Below are 21,149 nucleotides of genomic sequence, written 5' to 3'. Positions count from 1 at the left end.
TCCCTAAATAAATTTATGCATACTGTGTAAAGCAATGACACATTCTATAAAGCATAGACATAAAGCCAATAGACAAACCCTAATTATCAACAAGTTGTGCTTACTTTCTAGCAACTGTAGTCACACGAATGCGCCTCTGTGTGCTGGAATGCTGATAATGTGTAACAAACTGGATAGCTCCTCTGCCACCCTGAGGAATTGGTGCATTGTGCTAAAAACCAGACAAACAGAAGTTGCCTTTAAGGCACAAATTTTAAGGGCAGGTTGAAAACATCATGCAAAGTTACAAACTAAAAGCTGTGCATTATACTCTTGGAACTAGACTGACAGTGTACTCTTAAGAATATTTATTCGAAAATAAAGACCCACAGAGCTCAATGAAGCTTATTTCAAGTAAGCGTGCTTACGATTGCAGCTTGAGTAAAATCTAAATAAGTACATTATGAGAAATAGTAAGGGGGGGGGAGGATAATATGAAGGTAAAGAAAATAAGGATGCCGCTAGGTATCATCTTTTCTTAAGCATGAAGTGTTGCTCAAAAAAGAGCACCTATAATTGCTGGATGGGTAGTTTGCTTGACTTAGGTAGTACAGCAGGGCCTCGCTTATTGGCGCCCCGCTTTTCGGCATTCCGCTGATATGGCGGTGCCAGCAGAGTAATCAGCTGCAGCGCGGGGAGCTCCAGCCACCGCGCTCCAGCTGACAGCAATCAACTGGAGTGCGCAAGCTCCCCGCACTACAGCTGATCACGTGCTCCAGCTGAGCAGCTATAGCGCATGATCAGCTGTAGTGCGGGGAGCTCCCACTGAGTAGGGCCCCACTTTCTGGCGGTTTTTGCTTTGTGGCAGGGGCCTGGAATGGAACCTGCCGTATGAGTGGGGCCCTACTGTACACAGCTAAAAATGTCCAAAATGTGCACACAACACTCCAGACAAAGATATAAAAAAGCAGCCTCACCTGATTTACTACTTCAAAATAAATGGCGAGAGTCATGGTGGGGTCAAGGCTACAAATCTTCCACTGGCATGTGCCACCAATCCCAAGTTCCTGTAAGAGAGTTCACAAACATTCAGATTTTATTCTGAAACCTTAACCAGCTACATCTGTTTACATTATTACATACAGGATATGATCCATAACTCATCTTTGTTGTTGCAGATTCATATGACAGCTTAAGAACCATTAGAAGCCTTAATAAACTGAAGTCTAAAACCAACAACTAACGTAACCATCATATGGCTAGCAACTCTGGGAGAGGCTGCTAACCTGCCATCAGCTGCATACGCTGCTATGAAATGTTTTCCGCTGCTCAAGCTGAAGTAACGCAACACATGGAACAGCAACACCTCCCTCAGAAATCACCCAACATTTTCACAAAGCATCCACTATGGTATAGTGAAGGTTGTCCAAACTGACAAATACTTTGATTGTAACAAAGGCTCTAAGCGGTTTACAAGAAATATTAAAAGGGCTTCAGGGCTGGAAGAAGGGCTCCATCATTCTCTTACAGTCTTAAAACATTTGCCATATGTATGCAAAACTCACCACATCTTGACACAAGCTAAATCTTGGCAACTGCCTCACAGTTACAGATTCAAGTCTCTCTTATTGTCCTGTTTCCGCATCAGCTCACACCCTTTCGCGTAAGAGCTCAGAGGCTAAAATTGTGAAGCATGTTACTCAAAAAATATTGACAATGCTATACTTGGAACTGATTACATGTCAGAAGTACCTGTTTCATAAACATTTTTATTTGTTTGGGGCATTTTTATCCCATCTTTCCATATAAAAATACTCAAGAGGCAAAGAGAAAAACCTGGTGGACATAATCTCTCCCAGTTAACACTCCCCTTCTCCTCTAACATTGTCCTGAATAATGGCGTTTTGCCATTCATGCATCCGACATTCAACAGCAACAGCAATACTGAGACCCCAATGGGCTACTGATATGGTAATCAGGGTATCTCTTTCAATCACCTGAGATCATGATATCAGGGGTCTTTAGAAGACCTTTTTCAAAATGCTATCTCACCCAGCACTTTGTAAGGGGCTTCTGAAGACCTGACAATCCACTGGTTGCAGGCCCCACCAAACCTCCTGCAAATCATATCCAACATCAGGTATAGGGCAGACAGGTGCGGCTTGGCCAAATGAGAACTCATGGGCCAAGTAGGTAAATCTGGTGGGCCTAATTAGGCACATGGGCCAGAGGTTCCCCAACACTGTCTTAAAGGCATAATATTAATCACAACGTTTAACAAATACAGTTTTAAACTAATTTGCAGCAAACAAATACAGTATTAAAATGCCACATGAAGCACAAAAAAGCAAAAACCAAGGACACCATAAACAAAAACCAACTCTTCTCAATGAAGTTATGAAAAAAAAAACCATTCAACACAGAGAGAACTCCAGAGCTCTCAAATCAGGAAACATAAACGTACTCTTCCCTTCTGAACAAGAGAAGCACCAAAACCAACAAAACAGCATTCCTGGGGAAAAACGAAAGGAGATATCATCCACACTCTCACTCCTCTCTGAAGCATAAACTGAAGGGATAATGTCCTTAAGATTGAGCACTGCCTGCAGCAGCCTGGGACAGGAAGAGTCAGCCCCCACCTCCAGAAAGGGCTGCCGAGAACCTACTTCGCAGCCAGAAGTTCTACTGTCCTTCAAGACAAGCTTTCTTCAGCTGGGACAAGATCAATCCTCACAGCTAACCTGGGTTCAATTCTGCTGCTAGTCACAGCAGCAGCAAAAAGGAGCGTCTCTCCCCTGCTGCTCTCTGTAGTGACTCCATAGTTTGAGAAACTGAGCAGTTAAACTCCATGAGACTTATTAAGCTATCTTTCATTTATGACAGCATTTTGTGGTATTATCATATCACTTAAATAACTTAATATATACATTTCAAATAACTATACAACAAATAGAGTTCACACACAAAACTTACATTTTCAGAAACACACGGCCCTTTCGCATTTAAGGATACACACGGTCCAATAGCTCCAGCAATCTTCAGCTCTCTAGAGATCTAAAATGAAAAGAATTTTGAAGTAAACCTAAAATAATAACCACTGCCTTTTGGGTCCTTTGAAGTCCCATCAGGAGCTACCCTGAACACAGCCTGACAAATCCTCCCACCAAGACATCTCATTTTCAGATTGTAAGCTCTCCAAAGTATAGGCAGAGCCTGTGGAATTTTAAGATAAAACTAAATACAAGAAGACAGTCTCATTATGAGGAAACATTCTGTTAAGAAGGGTTATTACCCGCTATTGTGTGGGAATGGTGTGCTCCGCCCCATCTTGAGTGAGTAAGGGGTCTTGACAGAATAGGAAATTATTTTTGAAGCTGGCAATTATATTATCAATTCCTTCCAAGTTAGGAGAGCATAGAAGTAATACCCAACAAGCTGCCCTACAATGTCAAGATATAGCTGGTGCCTGTCACTCACCTTCACTTCTAAAGTGGCCCCAAAAGCCATTAGGAATTCTCCACTGAGATCTTTGCTAAACACTCTCTGGAAAGTTTGCTTGAAAAGAGAAGTGTTGAAGGAGTCCCCCATCACCATGTGACCCCTGGAAAAAAAGTATCAGAGTGAAACACTGACACTGAGTTACAAAATCTCTCTCTCACTCTCCTTTCACTGCTAGATACCAGGGGCGTCACTACCAGGGTGCGGAGGGTGCGGACTGCACCCGGGTGACACCCTGAGGGGGGTGACACCCAGAGCTGCCCCGCCCCGCGCCGTTGGCTGGCAAAGGAGCTGAGAAGCACTCTGGGTCGGCGCAGCCAACTCCTCCTCAGAGGCGGGCGGGCGAGACCGACAGCAGGCGCCCGCTTGCTGGCGGTGAAGCTGGGATGGGCCTTCCACCACCAGCCTGGAGTGCGTGGTGAGTGTGTGCATGCGTGTATGTGCGCGCGCAAGACCAGCCACCCCCATCCATGCACCTGGGAGGGTGCGTGCCGGAGGTCCGCACCCCCCCGCACTCCCGCTAGTGACGCCACTGCTAGATACTAAGACAGTGCCAACCTATGCATTTTTGCTTGGAAGTAAGTCTTACTTGAGGGGCTTACTCATAAGTCGGTGTACATAAGTTTGTGGCCTTAGCGTATAATAACACAGCATGAAAGAAAAAAGGATACCAGATATTGGTTTTATGTACACGAATATGATTTAAGTAAATTATGGCAATTATTTTCATTCTCTTCCTCCTCAACCCCCCTCCCCCCAAAAAACTAGACTGAAAACCTGCACCTCCTACTCCTGGAAAGAGGTGTGGATACAGCTCAAGAGCTAGATTTCCAATCAATAAATCTATCCCTTCTCCATCATGAAAAACAGAAAAGGACAAACAACATACCCAGTTAGATTTGCACAGCATTTCATCTCCAGAAGGCCAGTCTGATCAAGAGCACAGGCATAAATATCAATGCAATGTCCACTGGCAGCTGTGCGATTAGCTAATGTCTCATAGTACTATGAAAACATAGGAAACAAACATCATTACTATTATGATAAAATATTATAATCCTAGGGCAGGGGTAGCCAACATGATGCCTTTCAGATGTTGGACTACAACTCTCATCAACCCAGCCAGCATGGCCAGTGGTTAAGGATGATGGGTTTTGTAGTCCAACATAACTTTCTCCAAGCTCAACAGGTAGACAACAGCATGGACAAAAACGGGATTAATACCAAAGTTCATTAAACCCATAGAAACATATATGACAAACTTAAATGTAACAACTATTTAGATCAAAATCTCTATGCATGCACATGTGTGTGTGCAGTATAGGAATTTGACTCTGGTAGCCAATTATGCAAATATTACCTGTATATTGAAGCAATTGCCCAGAGTTTGTGAAACAACCATTGAGGCAGAAGTGAAAAGTACAGTTTTAGCAAAAACAACAAGGAGGAGAAGAAAGAGTAACTAAAGTTATATGGTCTATAAATGAACAGCTGGCACAACAGATATATGAAAGGTTTTCACTCTGCACCTTCATCAGAGATTTTAGCCATTTCATTTTGCATTAAAAAAATAATATTCAAGCAGAAGCATGTATTTGACCTAAGCTGTTTGAATCCAAGGTGAACATTTCCCATTCCGGATGGAAACTATGTATGTTGCAGGAAAGCCAGTGTTCAGCAGAACCTGTTTACCATTATGCAGAGAGAGTTTAAAGCAGAGGCCAGCCCTTACCTTCATGGCCTTTTTCATAAACCGTGCATTGTCTTTCTCTATATCATGCCAGGAACGGATGGGAATTTTCAGCTCATCTCCTACCACCATGCCTGGCCCTTGAGTCGGTGGACCTCCTGTAAACAACATTATTCTGGCCCCTGTATTTGGAAATGTTCCCTTGGAGGTGGGGACAGAAGAAAAACACATGAAATATTAGCAGGCAGTATATACCACTTTTGTGGACTACATCCATCACAATGGGTATTTTAGTTACTTTTTTCTTAATAAAGGAATCAGTTCTACACACACAGAAAGCATGTATTTTACATTAGGAAGAATAAGAACTGCTTGTGCTGTTTTATCAGTTTTCCAGCCTTAATTTATAATAGTGGAGAAGGCAAGGCATACAGAAAGGAAGCACTTTCAACATGAGGGTTAATAAACTGGATGAGGGTCAATAAACTGAGCCTGAATCCTGGAAAGACAGAGGCCTTGTGGGTGGGTGGTTCCCGTGTCCAGGAGATAAGTAACTTGCCTGTCCTGCATGGAGCTGTACTGACTTTGAAGGAGCAGGTAAGCAGTTTGAGGAGTACTCCTTGGTCCATCTCTGTCACTAGAGGCTCAAGTGAGCTCTGTGTCCGGGAGTACTTTCTTCCAGCTTTGGCTGGTACGCCAGCTGCAACTGTTCTCGGACTGCGACAGCCTGACCACAGTGGTCCATACAATAGTAACCTCTATACTTGATTACTGTAACATGCTTTATGTGGAACTGCCCTTGTAACTGGTCAAGAAGCTGCAACTAGTGCAGAATGCAGTGGCCAAACTGCTTAAGGGAGCCTCCACCAGCGACCAAGCCTTGTGGCAGGTCCTGCCCTCCAGAACTTGCTACCAATAGAGGTTTGGCAGGCACCACCCCTCTTTTCTTTCAGGCATCTTTTAAAAACCAAAGCGTTTAGATGGGCTTTTCAACATGATTCCCCCCCCTCCCCAGCCAATACAATATTACTGATGCTTTTATTATTGTTTTTCACATTTTTTTCTTAATTTGTTTATGCCTTTGCATGTTGCAAGCTGCCGTGATGTACTCTAGGAAAAGTGTAGCCTATAAATAATTTAATAAATAAATAAACATGTCGTTTTCAGACAGTGATTATAAGCGAATGCTTTTCATATTACGATTGGCAGGCGAGGTCTTGTTGGTGCTACCACCACCAGGAACTGCCCAGTTGGCGATGACCCATGACAAGGCCTTTTCAGTGGTAGTTTCCTGTTTGTGGAATGCCCCCCCGGTAAGGTCCATCTGCCTCTATCATTACTGACTTTCAAGAGGAATTTTAAAACATTCCTGTTTACCCAGAAATTTGGTGGCTGAAAGATACTGTTCTTGGCAATCCTGAGATCACTGGATGAAATAATATTTTTAACTGTAACTGTTTTTAGAATGTTTTTAACTATGTTTAATGTGTGTGTTTTAAAATTGTTTTGTTGTAGATGTGTTTGCCACCCCAGGCTCCTTTGGAAGAAGAGGCAGGATATAAATTCACTAAATTAATAAATAGTGTATCACCTATACTATTTATTAATTTATTGAATTTATATCCTGCCCTTCCTCCCAAAGGAGACTAGGGCAGCAAACACATCTACAACAAAACAATTAAAAAAAACCCATAAAACAAAAAAAATAGTATATCATCACCTCCTCTAGGATGCACACCTAAACACAGTGAGGGGTATGAGAGTGTTGAAGAAGCTGAGAGCAATGCCATCAGGAGTCTAGACCAAGAGACTAGACTCCTAGCAAGGGCACCCAAGGCAGAATTGCACCCAAAGCTGAGACACCAGACTAAGATGCATCCAAACTCAGAGGAAGGCAATGATAAACCACCTCTGAATACCTCTTACCATGAAACCGTATGAAGAGAGTATCCAAAATGCAACACAAGATGGTGCTGGAAGATGAGACCCACAGGTCAGAAGGCACTCACCAAGCTACTGGGGAAGGCCAAAGGACAAGTAGGAGGAGTGATGTGACTAATGAAGCAGCTGGGTCAAAGCCAAAAGGAAGCCCGGAGGCTGATGTACACAGATGCAAAAGGAGCGTCCAGAGTTGTACGACATACACAATAGGAACATGGAATGTGAGAAGCATGAACCAGGGAAAGTTAGAAATTGTCAAGCGAGAAATGGAATGTATCAACATTACAATACTTGGCATGAGTGAATTAAAATGGACAGGAATGGGACATTTTCAATCAAGCATTTTCAATTTTTCATAAAAATATTTTATGCAGGAAATGAGAAATTAAGAAAAGGGGTTGGTTTAATAGTGAGAAGTGATGTAGCAAAAGCAATTAAGAGCTATAACGCAAGGTCTGAGTGAGTTATATAAATGAGATTTAATGGGAAACTTATTAACATAACCATCATCAAAGTCTGTGCTCCAACAGCAAATGCAGAAGAGGAATTGGAAAGATTTTATGCAGAAGTATAGGAAGAAATTGATCACACACCAAAATAAGATTCGCTGATAATCATGGGGGACTTGAATGCAAAAGCAGGGAACACAGAAGAACTAGGAACTGTGGGGAAATGGGGCTTAGGAGACAGAAATGAAGCAGGAGAAAGAGTTATTGAATTCTGTGAAGCCAATGATTTGTTTCTTGCAAACACATTTTTTGAGCAACCAAAAAGATGGCTGTACATGTGGACATCACCAAACAATTAATATAGGAATCAAATTGATTATATAATTGGTAGCAGAAAATGGAGAAGTTCCATACTTTCTGCAAAAACAAGACCAGGAGCAGACTGAGGTACAGATCATGAACTGGTCTATCGAAAATCACAGTAAAGCTAAAGAAGAAGAACAAAACAATCATAATGCCAACATACAATTTAAATAACATCCCAGAAGAATATAAACAAGGATAAAAAGAAGAATAAGGAACAGATTTGAGGCTTTAAACATAGTGGACAGTGAACCAGAAGAACTGCGGATTGAAGTCAGAGACATTATCAGGGAAGAATGCAAAAAGACAATACCTCTAGTTAAAAAGAGAGAAAGACCTCAATGGATGATTGAAGAAACTCTTAAAATGATTCAAGAGAGAAGGAAAGCAAAAGCAAAAGGAGATAGAAACACGGTTAGAACTCTAAACGCAACTATACAGCGTCTGGTACGTAGGGACAAAGAGAACTATTACAATAGTTATTGTATAGAAATAGGAGAGGACAACAAAAAGGGACGAACAAGAGCCCTATTCCAAAAGATTAAAGAAATTAAAGGGAAGTTTAAACCAAGAGTAGGGTTGTTGAATAATCAACAAGGGAGCACACTCACTGACCAAGATAAAATAAAAGATGGGAGCTATACACTGAAGAACTCTATAAAAGAGATGCAAGGATGACAGATTCATTCATGGAGGAACCGTATGATGAAGAACAAGACATTTTAGAATGGGAGGGAAAGCTGCTCTCAAAATACTTGGAAGAAACAAATCACCAGGAACAGATGGCATACCAACAGAGTTACTACAAGCTACTGAGACTGAATCTGTCCAAATTTTGACAAAAAAATTGTCAACAAATATGGAAAACAAAGCAACGGCCCACAGACTGGAAGCATTCAATATATATCCCAAGTCCAAAGAAAGGGGATCCCAGGGAATGCAGTAGTTATCGAACTATTGCCTTAATATCCCATGCAAGTCAAGTAATGCTCAAGATTCTACAACAAAGGCTCTTACCATAAATGGAGCGAGAAATGCCAGATGTCCAAGCTGGATTTAGAAAGGGAAGAGGTAGCAGAGATCGTATCGCAAACATATGTTGGATAAAGGAACGGACCAAGGAATTTCAGAAGAAAATCACCCTGTGCTTTATAGATGAAGGAAGTGTGAAAACTGGAGGAAGAAATATCAATAATTTAAGATATGCAGACAATACCATACTCTTAGCAGAAACCAGTAATAATTTGGAATGAGTGCTGATAAAAGTTAGAGGAAAGCACAAAAGCAGGACTACAGCTGAATATCAAAAAGACTAAAGTAATGACAACAGAAGATTTAGGTAACTTTAAAGTTGACAACGAGGACATTGAACTTGTCAAAGATTATCAATACCTTGGCACAGTAATTAACCAAAATGGAGACAATAGTCAAGAAATCAGAAGAACGCTATGTCTGGGGAGAGCAGCTATGAAAGAACTAGAAAAGGTCCTCAAATGCAAAGATGTATCACTGAACACTAAAGTCAGGACCATGGTATTCCCAATCTCTATGGATGGATGTGAAAGTTGGGCAGTGAAAAAAGTGGATGAGAGAAAAAGCAACCCATTTGAAATGTGGTGTTGAAGGAGAGCTTTGCACATACCATGGACTGCAAAAAAGACAAATAATTGGGTGTTAGAACAAATTAAACCAGAACTATCACTAGAAGCTAAAATGATGAAACTGAGGTTATCATACTTTGGACACATAATGAGAAGACATGATTCACTAGAAAAGACATTAATGCTGGGAAAAGCAGAAGGGAGTAGAAAAAGAGAAAGACCACACAAGAGATGGATTGATTCCATAAAGGAAGCCACAGACCTGAACTTACAAGATCTGCACAGGGTGGTTCATGACAGATGCTATTGGAGATCACTGATTCATAGGGTCGCCATAAGTCGAAATTGACTTGAAGGCATATAACAACAACATATCACTTTAAGTAACACTAAAATATCTCATTTCCAAAACTATATTCAAGGGATACTGTATGACATTTTTAAAAATTCAGGCATGTCCAACTGGATTGTTTACTGAATGTATAAAATAATGTTGACTTGTTTCCTCCATCATTTTAAACTGCTAGGATAACAAAGATACCTCCAGTAATCCAACAGCAATTGACAAAGCTACTCCAGTGGATCGCAGGGGCCTCTTTCCCTGAGTGACTGGCCATGGGTCCCTTTGCAGTTCCCCTAGGAGATCCGTCAGGTTCATGTCAATTTTGTGAATGGGCTGCAGAAATCTACAGGAGTTTAAAAGAAAAGTAATAAAGCCATGCTTTATTCTTCAGAGCACTAACCTGATGTGTAAATGTCTCAGGTTGTTTGAGCATCTCACTACTCAAAATATCCATAAATACAAGCAGAAGCAAAGCAAATTGGGCACTGCAGAATACAAATTTTACGTATCAACCAAATACAAACAAACTACAATAACACATTAACACAATAACACATTGCCATCCGCTCTAGTCTATAAAACCTCATACCACAATAAATCTGTCTAAGGGAATCAGCAGTTTATATATATTTACCATGAGAACACAACAAAAAATAAAATTCCACATATTTTTTGGGAGGGGGCAAGAAAGACATACCCAATAGCACTATATTTCATGTATCAGTTTCCAATGAATTCATATCATATATCTTCTAGCCCCGCTGGGGGCTATCATCAGGAGATTTGGGCTGCAGTGTCACCAATATGCGGATGACATGCAGCTCTATCTCTCATTTAAATCTTCACCGAGGTTGGCTGTAGAAACCATGTCCAAGTGCCTGGAGTCAGTGAGTGCCTGGATGGGAAGGAATAAGCTGAAACTTGAACCCTGACAAAACTGAGGTACCGTTCGTGGGAGACAAGGGAAGGTTAGGGGATTTGGACCTGGTGCTCAATGGGGTACAACTGCCCCTGAAAGACCAGGTCCGCAGCCTCGGGGTCATTCTTGACTCCCAACTGTCCATGGAAGCTCAGGTTTCGGCTGTGAGCCGGGCAGCACTGTATCAATTCCATCTGATATGGAGGCTACGCCCCTACCTTCCCAATCATCTGCTCCCATCGGTGGTACATGCCCTGGTCTCTTCTCGCCTTGACAACTGTAATGCGCTCTACGTGGGGTTACCCTTGAAAATGGTCTGGAAGCTGCAACTGGTTCAGAATGCGGCAGAGCGCCTGATTAAAGGCAGCCGCCGGCGAGATTACATAACTCCAGTGCTCAGAGAGTTGCACTGGCTACCAGTTGCTTGCCGGGCCCAATTCAAGGTGTTGGTTTTGACCTTTAAATCCCTACACGGTTTTGGCCCAGTCTATCTGAAGGAGCACCTCCAGCATCATCAGCTATGCCGCCTAACAAGATCGGCCTCAAAAGACCTTCTCTCTATCCCACCAGTCAAAACAGCAAGACTGGTGAGGACTAGAGAGAGGGCTTTTTCAATTGTGGCCCCCACCCTATGGAACTCCCTCCCAAATGATCTCTGCCACGCCCCCTCTATGATGAGTTTCCGCCGGGCCATGAAGACCTGGCTCTTCAGGCAGGCTTTTGGGGTGGGTTAGATTTTATCATTATCGCTTTTAGATTTTAATGTTATTGTACTGGTGTGTCATTTTGTGATATTTTGTTCATTTTGTACGTCGCCCAGAGTGGCTGGATGGCCAGCCAGATGGGTGACTAAGAAATCCAATAAATTCAATTCAATTAAGTGTTAAATTATTTATTCCACTTCAAATAATAGGTTTTCAAATGCTGATTTCCCATCTTTTGGAACTGAAGGTACAGATCCTATAAAATTGGTAGGAGAGGGTCTTGTGATCATAAATGTCACTCAACTTCTAAATATATATAAAAAGAAAAGCAGCTGCTTCTAACAGCCAAAAATGGACTCATTCAATTTATAAAAAGGCATTCCCTTTGAAACATCTATACAGAGACTAGGTTTTTTAGAAGTTTAATGCAAGCCAGCCAACTACATGCTTTCAAATACAGTTTGCTTCACAAGAGCTATATACCTGCTTGAAATGAGAGGCTGTTCCTGAGGCTGATGAGGCCTTCCTTGTTGAACAGGTGCAGCAGGCCTTGTAAGACCCAACATATCCTGACAATCAATACACATCAGAATTAGAGAAACAGAGAAGAATGCATTTTAAAATAATTTTGGAGAAGGAAACAGGCCTGGAAGACCAGATCTGCTTTTTGTAAAAGAAGGCAAATCATACCTGTATTTGTTTTGCAGTCAGATCCTTAGTGCCTCTGAATACATAACTTTTGGAAATGCCTTCACAGCTCAGTTCGTGAACCTGCACCATTCTGCCAAAGGTTATCAACCCTACAAGAGCATCAGGAGGCAGCAAACTCAGAGACATTTGCAGAGACTCCTTCAAAGCTTGCAAGTCCTCCTCTTCCAAACATGTGTCCACCACATAAAGAAAGATCAGGGGTGTCTGAGGACCACGCTTGTGTGGGAAGGGAAAAATTACCATATAAATTATATGCAATAGAATACTCTCATTTCCCCTTATGGAAAACCACAATCAAAACCCTTTAAGAATACTGTTACAGAAATACTGAAATGAACATAATGGAGTCTGAAACATAACATACAAGGGATTACCTGGACTATATATTCAATTGTAGAAAACTGTGGCATAAGCTCTGCTGGTTGATTCACTTCAGATATCCCTGCATATGCTGGAGGAAACTGGAGAAACACACCAAAGATTAGAACATATACTGAAAGATGTCAAAGTTCATTTATAATGCATCATATATGCAAGTATTTTTCTTTCAATAAAACGTGTTAACTTAAATTCACTTTCACTAAAAATGATAGCAGCCAATTTGAAAGGACTATTTTTTTGTTAAAGTGAAGTCAGATTATAGAATTTGCAAAATAGCTCAAGTGTTTGGCCAGTGTCACATACATCACACCAAACCATGGTTAAGAAAGCTCATGTTGTTGGATTGTGTTCGTTGTTGTGTGAAACAGCATACATTACGTTGGAGTTAAGTTGAGCAAGAAACATCCTCAGAGCATGTTAAGAGTCTTTATTAAGACATTAAGGCCAGAGGCTTAAGAGTAAATACATGTAGAGATTCTTCTCACCCCCCTTCTGGTACATCTCTCTCCATAGATGAACACAAAACACAGCCTCTCAGCTCAGAGGCATAATTCAGAAGAGCACAACACATAGTCTCTGTTAGAACTTTCCCAGTCGTTATCAGATGGCTACCATAGCAACGACCCTGGCAGTCCGTTCCCAGACAGATCATAGACATAACTCCCCCTTAACCACAGTTACGTCTTCACACTTGCAGGCTTCATGGAAAACTATTAGAGACAGTAATGCCAACTGGTCACCAGCCCAACAGCCCCCCTTTTTTCCATAAAGACTGCAAAATACACGTGAAATACATCTCCATAATACATAGTCATACTGTCATACATTTCTACAATACCTCTTGCAATACATTTCAGTACATTGCAAACTTACATCTCAGTACAGTTCAAAACTTTATTTCTCAGTACAGTTCAAAACTTTATTCACTCAAACTTTGGTTCATTCCAAGCCTTGTCACCAGTTTGCCAAATTTCTCCTCACACAAAGGCTTGGTCATTATGTCAGCCACCATGTTGTTAGTGTCACAAAATTTTAGGTTAACAAACCCCTGCTGCACACAATCCCTTATGTGAAAGTATCTGACACTAATATGTTTTGTTCTCTTGGTATGAGCTTCTGATGTGGCTATCTTAATGCAGGTCTGATTGTCTTCATATACAGTAATCGGAAATTGCATATCAATGCCTATCTCCTGCATGAGCATTGCGAACCATTGTAGCTCATTACAGGCCTGTGATAGGGCCACATACTCGGCTTCTGCACTTGATGTTGCAACCACATTTTGTTTCTTGCTACTCCAGTCAATGCATGACCCGTGCCACATCACAACTATGCAAGAGGTTGACTTACGACTGCTCAGCTCCCCTGCATGATCTGCATTCACAAAACATTCAAGACCTCCTGTCTTTGCTCCTGACAAAACCAGACCCTTTGTCTTCGTGCCTTTCAGATAACGCACTATCCTTTTAATCCCTTGCCAGTCAGCCTCTGAAGGATGCTCTACCTTCCGGCTTAAAATACTGACTGCATTACATATGTCTGGGCGAGACACCTTCACCAAATATTGCAATTTCCCTATTATACACCTGTACTTCTCAGGATCTGTACAAGGCGTCTCCTGCACATTCTGTTGGAAAGCCACAACCATTGGAGTCTTCACAACATTGCATTCTGTCATGTTGCATTCTTCTATGATCTGATTTATTTTACTTTCCTGACTCAATGTTATGCTTCCGTCTTCTGCACGCACAATATCCGTGCCTAAATAGTGTGTGACAGGCCCCAAAATCTTTGTGTCCACCTGCCTGCTCAGTTGCTCCCTTTGATCCCAAGGTATTTCTGCAACTTTAATGCTTCTGCTCAGAATTAACTGCTGTGTTTCTGGACTAGGTGCCAGTTTGCCACTTCTCTTTCCCTGTGGCTTGTAAACTCGGCTGCGATGCACTCTTTCAGGCATCAGCCTGACTGCATTACATGAATACTGTGGCTGTGTGCTTTTAACAGCTGTCTTCTTACAGCTCTGGCGGTCATTCCCTTTCCGCCTCATTAGACTCAAGGCATCAGCACACTTCACACCCACAGTCATTTTAAACTGCCCTTGTGTCATGAAACCCTGACAGACAACATTTTCTCCTCTTTGCACCCAACATTTTCCTTTATCAAACCAGACTGAAAATTGACAACTCACCAGTTTGCCCACTGATAAAATATTATGAGCCAAGTCCAGAACAAACAAACAGTTTGTCATAATGCCAAGCTTGTCAAATTTCACCAGACCACGTGCTTGTACGGATTTCCGTGATCCATCAGCAAGTAAAACATAGTCCTGCTCATCTGTAGACGTGTAAAACAGACTCCTGTCTTTAATTAGTATATGGCTTGCTCCGCTGTCGACAATAAAGCTAATTTGTTCCAAGTCTTTAGACTTCTGTTTACAAACAAAGTTCACACTGCCTTGCTTCAAGCCTCCGTCCCTGGAGTTTCGCTTGATTGCACAATCTTTACGGAGATGCCCACAGGCCCCACAGGCAAAACAAGACTTCAGCCGTGGCTGCTCCCACTTGTTTCCCTGTCTGCTTTCGGCAGCCTGCTCCGGTTCGGCATATTTCTCCTCCTTGCTTCTGACAGCTCCCACCGGCTGGGCTCTCAGCGCCTCCTGCCTCCGCTGCCATTCCTGGGACATATCCTGCAACGCGTCCCACATCTTTTTAGCCAACGGCTCATCTCTCACACACATCAGTAGAGAATCCGATACAGCCAAGATTATAAATGCCTGCACCCTCTGGTCTCGACGCTTCCAGGCCGCGGTCAGTACCGCCGGGGTTTTTTCTTCAATCACGTCCCATAAATCCTCTGTTATCAGCAAAGCCCTCATCCTCGGCTTCCAGCTGCCAAAATTCTTTTCATTAAGTCGTTCCATCGGCAAGCCTCCCCCAGACAGGTTTACAGCCATGTTGCTCACCTCCGTCTGGTTCAATCAATCAAGCTGCCCTCTCTGGAACTCCATCTGCCATTCAGACCAGCAACTTACTCCCGTGTAATGCGCTGTGGAGCGTAACCATCCTCTGCTACCACTGTTGGATTGTGTTCGTTGTTGTGTGAAACAGCATACATTACGTTGGAGTTAAGTTGAGCAAGAAACATCCTCAGAGCATGTTAAGAGCCTTTATTAAGACATTAAGGCCAGAGGCTTAAGAGTAAATACATGTAGAGATTCTTCTCACCCCCCTTCTGGTACATCTCTCTCCATAGATGAACACAAAACACAGCCTCTCAGCTCAGAGGCATAATTCAGAAGAGCACAACACATAGTCTCTGTTAGAACTTTCCCAGTCGTTATCAGATGGCTACCATAGCAACGACCCTGGCAGTCCGTTCCCAGACAGATCATAGACATAACTCCCCCTTAACCACAGTTACGTCTTCACACTTGCAGGCTTCATGGAAAACTATTAGAGACAGTAATGCCAACTGGTCACCAGCCCAACACATGTATGGTTTAACACAACATCTGAATAGGAGACAACGGTTTAAGTATGGTCAGAAAATCAAAATCTGAAACAATATGGAGTATGTTTGCCAATCATGGTTTGTGCCAACTCTGATCTTGCATGATGTATGAGTTGACAAACCATTGTTATGGCTGTCAAGAGTATCAAGAGTATCAAGAGACCGGTGTGCTGAGCAGTTAGAAAATGAAAGCAGTCAAGCTTTCCCTTTGTAGGTTTGGAAGCTCAAGCTACTGTTAAGGCACTAAACTATGACTGGCACAAACCATAGCTTGGTGCAACGTCAGAACTGGGCCACTGCCATTTCGCTAAGGCATCGCATAATGATGGTCCATAAAGACAACCAAAAGACATGGTTAATCAACGACAGAAGCTAAATGTTTTTCTGAGCCATTTTGTCAACATCACCAGTCACATTTAATCAAGAATATGAGACAACAGTGGCCTGTTAGACATTCACAGCACACATGAAACAGTTGTACTGATCTGGGCACATGGGAGAGGACCAATGGAATCACTTCAGCACCAAGATTTTTTTAAAAAAAGTTACTGAAGAGATAACCTAGATTTTTTTGCACCCACCTGGTTTCGCTGAAAGCAGAAGTTACAGGCCCAAAGCTTGGCTCGGTAATCAACTTGACTGTAAAAACGAAATAAGGTTGCTACAATCATACTGTGAAATATCAAAGCTTGTCTTTTTAGAAAATAGATGTCAGGGTGCTCCATTTCTCTCAAATAATTGGTATTAGGGATTTGACAGATATCCTCAAGGTAAATGTATGACAAACAAAACTCTAATAATATTAAGAGGAAATTAGTACTATTAGTACTGCCTCATAAAAGTCAACTTTCATTTCCCATTTAATGTTTCTAATAGCTAGTAGTATTTTCAGCTAATCCCAGTTAGGCAAGGATGCATTTCTTCAACAAGTGGTTCCTCAAAAAGGAGAGCTATTTCTAATTAAATTCTGGCAAGTATTAAGGTTTCTGTGTCTCTGGGGTGAAGTAGTTTTTTCAGACTTATTTGTTGCCTTGTCATTCATTATGGGCAAGAATAAGTATTGCCAGATGAGTTTCCTTACATTTGACAGGACTGTGCTTAGTCCTCCTACCCCTACCATGCATGGATTCTTTCTCAATCCTCTCTAGCTAGGTTCTGTGTCACTTCCGAACAGGGTTCTCCAAGAGCATTTAAAGGACATACCAGGGCTTATTTAATACATACAGTATTGCAAAACCCAGAATTGGGGGGGAGGGATGGGGGAAGAGAAGAGATCCAATTTGCAAACAAGAGAAAAGGGGCAGGGGGAGAACACCCTCAACCCTATGACTCAATTTCTAAATCACAGATAATTGTGTGTTTGTATTAGGCCAATGAGATTTATATTAAAAAAAATTGAGGTCCCAGGCTCACTTTTCAATCTGGAGCTCTAACTACAACATAATGGCCCAAATATCTAACTGACGCAATTATGTTTTCTCAGGACAGATTATCTAGTTTCTCGGTTCTGACACACATCACAGAACTTACTTGCTTAAACTATTTAGGCTTGCATCCCCCTCTCTGTCTTAATGTACTTGGCTAAGTCAGTTTATTAGTGGGCCCAGACTCAATGTGAACGGATCATAATGCCATCTTCATGCATCACACTTGTCTGTTAGGAATACTAGAGCATGGAACAATCTGCCATATGTCTTAATTATAAACTCCAATCTTTACCTGCAGAAAAATATGCAATTTTGAGTTTTGCAGAATGAGGCCACTAGCAAAATACGGCCCCATCAAATACAAAACAAAATCCATACAACATATCTACTTCTCCTATATAAAACAGAAGACATTAAATAAATCCATACCAAAGTGGGTTAAGAACAGTTTTGCAAGTTGGTCTGCTGCATAGTACTGGCTCATACTGGACAGGAGGCAGGTCTAATCGTTCTTTCAAGGGAGTCAGTAGACAGGCCAATGGGACAACCATTCTTGTGGCCTCCAGTCGGCTGGAGGGCCATACATTCCAGCTGAAACGCACCCCATCACGCTCTTCATTTTGCTGAATGAACTCCAGGTAAGTAGCCATAGAATTTTAATGTTTCTGCAAAGACAGACAACAAATTTGTTCATCAACATTTAGCACCACAGATCCACAACAGCCATTCCAATTTTCTTCCTACTCACTGCATTCGCAGGTAGTTAATACTTTATTCAAATGTATTCAGAAACAATGATGTGAACTGATTCGAGACAGTGCATATGTAAGGCACATAATGCTGATCTACTGCTAACGCTGAGTGAATCTGTCTCAGCCTGGTAGAAAACTATCTACGAACCATATCTAAGCCATTCAAAGGACAGAAGTGTAAAAAAGTAAAAATAAAAGTGGCAAGGTTTTTCTAAAAGCAAGCTATGAGATTTGAACCACTACATGGCATATCTGTTGATCTCAAAAAAAAGCATTGCCAAAAAATGGGGGGAGCAGCAGAAAATAGGGAACAGCTAAAATGGATCTCATCTCTCTTTTTTTGTGGGAACTCTTTCAGAGAAAAGTGCTCAAATGAATTATTGTTGTAAGAAGTGTCAGATTCCATTGACCTAAAGACGATTTCTAATTATTTATTTATTTATTTATTGTATTTATATACCACCCCATAGCCGAAGCTCTCTGGGTGGTTTACAGTAACTAAGCACATTGGACAGTGGGTGATTTTAATTGTTCTAGACTTATCTTTTCAGTTAAGCATCAGCTCTTATTTAGTTTCTAAAAATGAATTATGACAACTATTTCATCCCAGCATTTCCCTTACAATAACCCATTTTTGGGAGGCCTGAAGAAAAAAGAACCAAGTTGCATGGTGGTTTCACACTTCTTGACTTAGAGACTTCTCTTTGCAAAATTTAGGGCATCAAGGAGACCAAGATAAATCTCAAAACAAAAGTTCCTTCTCTGTTTGCATAATTCCACTTACTTGCATTGACAAAGAACAACAGATACATTTATATTACAAGAGAAGCTTATAAAACCATCGGGGTCTACATATCTTCACTCAGAGTAGAGATGGGCAACTAGTGCACTATAGGCCAACTCCAGCCGAGGAGACACTTTCACCTGATCCCTGGGAGTCCTACCAAATTTTGATTAAAGCAACATTAAAATTTTGCACACAGGTTCATTTGCAAGAATCCCAAAAGCAGTGCAAAGAAGAGATGTTCTATATTTCAATTTTGCCTCTTGCAGTTTTGTATATAATGTCTGCACCATGCACACATGATGCCCTTGCTGACAGGTGAAGCCAACTAGCAAATAAAAAATATTCCTTATGAAGATGTCACATTGCGCATTAAAATGTGCTTCCAGTACTCAGACTACTGAGAATTTCTCCAGAAAATATTGAGCCAGGCTATAGTCTTTCAAATAACTACATGAAATAAAGGATGCCCTGTGATTTCACATTAAGTCTCCTCCTTCAACATTATACCATGCACATAAGTTGAACACTGACATCAGCAACTTGCTGAAGTTTATCCAGATTAACATTGTCAGAATGAACTCTGGCCAACAGAGCTGCCTCCCAAGAATACTGTCACTGGCCATCCTGACCTGGACGAAACTTAAAGACAGACTAGAGAAACAAGGCAAGACTTTCAAACAGAGAAATTCTCATTTCCTGTTCAGCACTGAGCCACTTGGTCTACAAAAAAGAAATCATGATCTAGACTGGCAGGCAAAATTCAGCAGCTGCTCTGTGGTTAAGAGGAAAGCTGTGCTTTTTTACAGCCATTGGATAGGAGCTTAAGGCTGCAATCCTTAACAGACTTGCCTTGAAATAAATCCCATTAAATCAGTGGGGCTTACCTTTGAATAAATGTGGAAAGGATTGGGCTGCAAGAATGGATCTACCAACTGGTGTCTAAAAATCTCTGTACAAGGGGCCACACATGGGTACATACATGATGAAACTCAGTTTATCACTATCACCACAACAGCTCCCAGAGATCTAACCAAACAACTTCCAGATTTGTCCTCTGGGCTTTCAAACAAAGGATGAAGGCAAACAGTATTCCCCAATTGCCTGACCACAGTATTTAAGGTACACTGTTTCTAAATATGGAAGGTCCATGTGGCTATCCTGCCTAATACCCACTTCTTTCCTCAAGCCTCACAAAAGAGTCAACCTGTATCTGGGCTGTACTAGTTCAGACAGCAGGTGGTGGCGGGGTTCACATGAGTAAATACTCTTACACTTACACACACAGAGCGCATAGAAAGTAGCACGTCAAGGAGAAACCTGGCCTAACAGTCTTCTCTGTGGCATACCAGTTTTCTACTGGCAAGGAAGGGGGTACTGAGGAGCATTCAATCATGCGATACCCCGCCTGAGTGAGTACAGCGTACCACCAGCTGACCACGTCAGTGAGAACTAGGCCCAAATGCCGGTGCTGCTCAGTTCCTTCCAGAGCACTCTTCCTACCAACATAATCTTTCAAAGGGAAACATCAGCATCCAATTCATGGAGAAATAGTTAGATTTAAACCCACCCCGACAATACCGACCCCACTATTTTTCCCTTTTACCGCAGAGATCCTCTTCCCTTCACAGGTTTCAATCCGTTTGCAAAACCACACCCGCGCCACTAAGGACAACTCAGCGGCGGACCGACCCTTAGTTAAGATGGTGGCGGCAGCAGCAGCTGCACATCAACCATAGATAGGTAATATGTAGGTAAGTACATAGTGCCTGTCCTCCGAGTTGATTTCGAACCCCATGTTTAGAAGTAAAAACTACCATCCAGGAGTGTAAAAGAGTTTAATCAGCAGCGTGTATGTCCTCAGACAAAAGGTAGCAACAAAGATGGAGAGTTTATTCTCTTACTAAGTCAGGATAAGTTCAACAATTACATTAGCCTCTTAATTTTCCTATATCTATGGACTCAAGTATCGTTTAAATATTGGCGGACGCGTCATTTTTGTCGTACTCATGTTAGTAAAACGAATCCTGTCTATATCCCCGCCCCTGGGGAATTGCCCATTTTCAAAATGGTAGACGGATTTTCCCCAAGCAAGTA

General features: G+C 41.8%; 1 protein-coding gene across 5 annotated transcripts in view; it reads right to left on the bottom strand.

The window, feature by feature from the left end:
• SEC23B (SEC23 homolog B, COPII coat complex component) overlaps positions 1–20,764 on the bottom strand; it is a 30,747-nt gene extending 9,983 nt beyond the window's left edge. Inside the window, exons 1-13 of one of the 5 annotated variants that reach the window (XM_061587688.1) lie at positions 20,623–20,764; positions 17,946–18,181; positions 16,671–16,728; positions 12,573–12,659; positions 12,178–12,414; positions 11,971–12,056; positions 10,063–10,207; positions 5,210–5,368; positions 4,367–4,482; positions 3,457–3,580; positions 2,953–3,033; positions 957–1,046; positions 105–211 (exon numbers count right to left, since the gene is read on the bottom strand). In XM_061587688.1, the coding sequence (XP_061443672.1) occupies positions 105–211; positions 957–1,046; positions 2,953–3,033; positions 3,457–3,580; positions 4,367–4,482; positions 5,210–5,368; positions 10,063–10,207; positions 11,971–12,056; positions 12,178–12,414; positions 12,573–12,659; positions 16,671–16,728; positions 17,946–18,166 (1,511 nt within the window). In that variant the 5' untranslated portion in view covers positions 18,167–18,181; positions 20,623–20,764. Of the gene's footprint in view, positions 1–104; positions 212–956; positions 1,047–2,952; positions 3,034–3,456; positions 3,581–4,366; positions 4,483–5,209; positions 5,369–10,062; positions 10,208–11,970; positions 12,057–12,177; positions 12,415–12,572; positions 12,660–16,670; positions 16,729–17,945; positions 18,182–19,939; positions 19,961–20,332; positions 20,558–20,622 lie in introns of those variants that run through there. The other 4 variants (XM_061587668.1, XM_061587678.1, XM_061587699.1 and 1 more) reach the window with 4 other exon arrangements.
• Positions 20,765–21,149: the final 385 nt, after the last annotated feature.

Source organism: Rhineura floridana, chromosome 1 (assembly GCF_030035675.1).
Source record: "Rhineura floridana isolate rRhiFlo1 chromosome 1, rRhiFlo1.hap2, whole genome shotgun sequence".
NCBI lineage: Eukaryota > Metazoa > Chordata > Lepidosauria > Squamata > Rhineuridae > Rhineura > Rhineura floridana.
The sequence above is the reverse complement of the archived record's forward strand: the minus strand, read 5'-3'. Positions and strand labels throughout refer to the sequence as shown.